Source organism: Chinchilla lanigera, unplaced genomic scaffold, assembly GCF_000276665.1.
Source record: "Chinchilla lanigera isolate Chin_1 unplaced genomic scaffold, ChiLan1.0 scaffold00105, whole genome shotgun sequence".
NCBI classification, from domain to species: Eukaryota; Metazoa; Chordata; class Mammalia; order Rodentia; family Chinchillidae; genus Chinchilla; species Chinchilla lanigera.
The window spans coordinates 5,533,938-5,538,517 of record NW_004955506.1 but is presented as its reverse complement, the minus strand read 5'-3'; the positions used below and the strand labels follow the sequence as shown (position 1 = coordinate 5,538,517).

Below are 4,580 nucleotides of genomic sequence, written 5' to 3'. Positions count from 1 at the left end.
CTTTTTTTGTCTTTTTGAGACAGGGTCTCGCTATGCAGTTCAGGCTGGCCTTGAGCTCACTTTGTAGCCCAGGGTGGTCTCGAACTCAAAACGATGCTCCTGCCTCAGCCTCCCGAGTACTGGGATTACAGGTGTGCCCCTCCATGCCCGGCAGAATGCTGTTCTTTACACTGAGGTTAAAGAAGATTTGCCAGTTTTTCCTTACATCTGTGTATGTTCATTTTTACAGGTAGATATCTGAGGTGTTTGGAATTTTTCACACTTGCCTCTTTTTTCCAAACGACTGCCTGGTCAATTTGATTCATAGGTTTTCTGGTGTAGATTTCTAGGGCAGAAATCATGTGAGGATTTTAAGAGCAATGGCCTCGTTGTCGTCCGCCTTCCAGGTGGAAAGGTATTCTCTTGTTCCTGCTGAGACAGTCTAAATGCTTGTGAGTGCGGAACCTCGCAAAGCTTTTTTCCCCCACACTTTCACAGTTGCGCGGACCCATCACCTTCACGGTGGCCGCCTTTCCAGGAAGCGCTTGGCTCTTTCAGCTATGATTATAGCAAAAACATGATACTAGCAGATAAGTGGTGTCTTTTCTATTTTATTTCTGTATAATTTATAATTCAAAGAGGAAGAACTGGGCATAGTGGCACATGCCTATAGTCCCAGCACTTGGGAGGCTGAGGCAGGAGGATTGCTGCAAGTTGGAGGCCAGCCTGGGCTACACAGTGAGTTTAAGACCAACCTCGACTTCACAGTGAGACCCTATGTCAAGGAAAAAAAAAAAAAAAAAGGATCGTTTTGAGGGTACAGGAATTCAAAGAGAAGAAATGTAAAGAGATTACTGGATAAAATATAAATAATTTTGATGCCTTATGTTTTGTTATAATGCTGTGTAGCTGTCACTGTCTACAGGTGTTAGCTGTTGAATTTCAGAAGATACTGGACAGTTGGTGGTATTTATCCCACGGCTGCTGGATTATAATTCAAGATTGTTGATGTTCTATAATATGTTAGTAATTTGCTAATGTTTCTGCTGTCCTAATATATAGGTGGAAGCCTCTTCGGCCTGCTGAGCAAGAATAATCGTTTTGGAAGAAATCCAGTTGTGCTGTTGGGCATTCTGGTGCACTTTATAGCTTTTTATTTAATATTTCTCAACATGCCTGCAGATGCCCCTATCGCGCCTGTGGAGGGAACTAACAGCAGTGCTTACATCAGGCCCAGGTATGGACGCTGCCATTTTCCCAGTGTTCCACGGCAGAGGAGAGCTGTTGGACAGCTGGGTGTGTGCAACGAAGCACTTAATCCTCTCAGAGAGTCTGTTACCTTTACAAGGGTCATGTTCATAAAGTAAGCTCTGTAAAGAATCCCAAGCTCTTTTTTTAAGAGTTACTTTTAACCTTTTCCCCTACTAAGTCTTCTTCTTCCTCTTCTCCCTCTTCTCTCCTCCCCTCCACTTCTCCTTTTTTTTTGTTTTTTGGGTTTGTTTGTTTTTGTTTTTGTTTTTGTTTTTGTTTTGAGACAGTGTCTAGCCATATAGTCCAAGCTGGCCTCAGGCAGGCGTTGAACTTGTGGCAATCCTCCTGCCTCAGCCTCCCGTGTGCTGGGATTACAGGTGTGCACCACCACACCTGCCAACCTCTGCTTTTTGAACAATAAAATATCCCAGAATTAGCCTGGAGAGAGAACAGAGAGGAGTAGGACCTGTGTCAGCCGGGTTGGCTGCTTTGTCCTTTGAGGTAGCTCCTGAAGGTTTTGAGGATAACGTCCATGGCATCCAGGGCTTTGTTCATGGGTTGCAGATGTTTAGGTCTGTGAATCTAAGAGGAGACCGACCCAGAAAGCAGTGTTGGTTCCCCAAATAGATGGTAGGCCTGAATTTGCTAAAGTGTGAAGTATGTGCATTGAGCTTAACTTCTTACTGTGTAAATTTTAGTACAGGGACTAGGGGTGTAGCTCAGTGGAAGGAAGAGCGTTTGCCTAGCACACAAGGCCCTGGGTTCCGGACTAAGAGTGAAAAGAAAAAAGAAAAAAGAATTTATAAATTCTACTATTCATTTTTAATTTTTAAAAATTTTTCAATACTGGGAGTTGAACCCGGGGCCTTGGGACTGAGTTTCATCCCCAACCCTTTCTATTTAAAGAAAAAAAAAATTTTTTTTCTTTTTTTTTTTTGAGAGAGGGTCTTGCTGTTTAGCCCAGGCTGGCCTCGACCTTCAGACAGTCATCCGGCCTCAGCCTCCTGAGTGCTGGGATTATAGGTGTGAGCCATCACACCCGGCCAGCTCTTTTTATTTTTTATTTTGAAACAGAATCTTGCTAAATTGCCCAAGGTGGGCTAGAATTTGGGATCCTCCTGTCCCAGCCTCTTGAGAATGCTGGCATTACAAGCATGCACCATAGTGCCTGGCTGTATTTATTCTTGTTATGTTTAAAACTTTAAGATAAAGTGCTTTTGTGGGTGGGTTGTTTTTACATTTTAAGTGGCTCTAGCAAATATTAGTACTTCTTATACTAAATTTTTTTTTCCTTAGCAAAGAAGTTGCCATTCTCTGCAGTTTTCTGTTGGGATTGGGGGACAGCTGCTTTAATACCCAGCTGCTCAGCATCCTGGGCTTTCTCTATTCCGAAGACAGCGCACCAGCCTTTGCCATCTTTAAGTTTGTCCAGGTAACCTCTTTGGGTTGTGTTCATAGTTCTTTCCCTTCACGCTCTTCCCTGCTTTCTCTGCCAGGTGTGGTGGCACATGCATGTAATTTTAGCACTCTGAGAGGCTGAGACAGGAGGATCAAAAGTTCAAGCCCAGTCTGAGCAATTTAATAACCTAGGGAGACCCTGTCTCAAAAAAGTGCTGGGCTGCAACTCAGTGTGAAGGCCCTGGGCTCAGTTCTCAGTACCAAAAAAGAAAGGGAGAGAGAGAAGCAGAGAGGAGAGATTGAGATTTGGAGACCGCCTTTAAAAGGGGTTTGTGAAAGGGGCGTGCTTGCACAGGCCTGTAATTCCAACACTCTGGAGGCTGAGACAGGAAGATCCCCATGAGTTTGAGGCCAGCCTGGGCTATAAGGTGAGTTCAAAGCTAGCCTGAACTACGTGGCAAGACCCTGTCTCAAAACACAAAATAGGAAATAAAAAGGTCTGAGAGAGAATCCAGAAGCAGTATGCCGGGAGAGTGGCCTGCTCAGCATGGAGACTTCCTTCCTTAGAGACCAGAATCCCCGCCCAACCCCGACTCGCATAGAAGTGTGTGTTTCTCCCTCTCTGGTTCCTTCATTCCTCCTCCGGGGATGTCCGGGGCTGGTTAGGGGCGGAGGGGTGAGGGGTAAGCACGGCGGGAGTTGCTGGCCGCGTGCGCCCGGTGCATCTGTGCTCTCTCTGTCCGCAGTCCATCTGCGCAGCCGTGGCCTTCTTCTACAGCAACTACCTCCTCCTTCACTGGCAGCTCCTGGTCATGGTGGTGTTCGGGTTCTTGGGAACCATCTCATTCTTCACCGTAGAGTGGGACGCCGCTGCCGTCGTGGCCCGGGGCTCCGACTACCGGAGCATCTGAGGGCGCCGCGCGGGGCGCAGGGGCCCGCGCAGCCTGGCCGTGAGTGCGCTGTACGTGGGCCAGCATGGAGCAGCTAGGACTGTGAAGTCCGCCAGAGTGGGTACTGGAGTTTACAGAGATTTGAATCGAGTGGGACAAGGGAAACCTATTGTGTCAATCATAATTGTTCAAAGATGTTTTTCAATCGGTTTATCTCAAGTTCCCTGTAATCATGTTATAGAATATTACCGCCCCCTAACCTCGACCAAGAGTCGGCCTTGATTCTGAATTCCAAGGGTGTGTCACGTGGGGACTCTCCCTGGTTATGGATTATGTTTTACTGTGTAGTAATAGGAAGCATATGCCACTCCACATGTTACCTGGGAATGACATTCAAATAAACTGGGGGATGCTGAAAAGCAGTCAGAACTTTGGAAAGATTTCTTTCTCTCTCAATGTTTATTTTCAGCGAGTTTTATTCTTCAGAAATTCATAGCAACCAGTGACCAGTGAGTTGTACTATAAAATGAGGTGAAATTTTCTCAGGTCTTAAAAGATAGCTGTAGTAGGCTGGGGGTGGTGCTGCACTCCTGTAATCCCAGCACTCAGGAGGCAGAGGCAAGAGGATCACTTGGAGTTCTGGGCCACCCTGGGGTACAAAGTGAGTTCTAGACCAGCCTGAACTGCATAGTGAGATCCTGTTTCAAAAACACCAAAAAAAAAACAAAACTCTCTAGCATCTATAAATGAACCAAAAACAGATTTAGAAAAATAAACGCACTTCCTGGGAGAGGGCTTCTGATAGTAATTTTCCTGAAAGATACAATGAAGAAAAAATATCCCAAGCGTGTGGTGAGTCCTGAGCTATGGGGGTTAGAGGCATCCCCTTCCAGCAGGTGCCCGTGGGTAGCCTCGGGCCTGGGGGTGAAATGTCTCTATTTGGGAAGTGTTTACATGCAAATGTTGAGGCAGGTTAGGAGTGCGCCTGTAATCCCAGCATTTAGGAGGCTGCAAGGGCCGGCTCCTGGCAGTGAGTTCAAGGCCAGTCTGCACTACAGAGCG

At 46.4% G+C, this 4,580-nt stretch overlaps 1 protein-coding gene across 1 annotated transcript in view; it reads left to right on the top strand.

The window, feature by feature from the left end:
* Nucleotides 1-3,958, top strand: part of Mfsd11 (major facilitator superfamily domain containing 11) — a 34,206-nt gene extending 30,248 nt beyond the window's left edge. The window contains exons 11-13 of the mRNA XM_005407409.2: nucleotides 1,042-1,216; nucleotides 2,527-2,662; nucleotides 3,375-3,958. Of these exons, the coding sequence (XP_005407466.1) occupies nucleotides 1,042-1,216; nucleotides 2,527-2,662; nucleotides 3,375-3,539 (476 nt within the window). The 3' untranslated portion in view covers nucleotides 3,540-3,958. The remainder of the gene's footprint in view (nucleotides 1-1,041; nucleotides 1,217-2,526; nucleotides 2,663-3,374) is intronic.
* The last annotated feature ends 622 nt before the right edge of the window (nucleotides 3,959-4,580 follow it).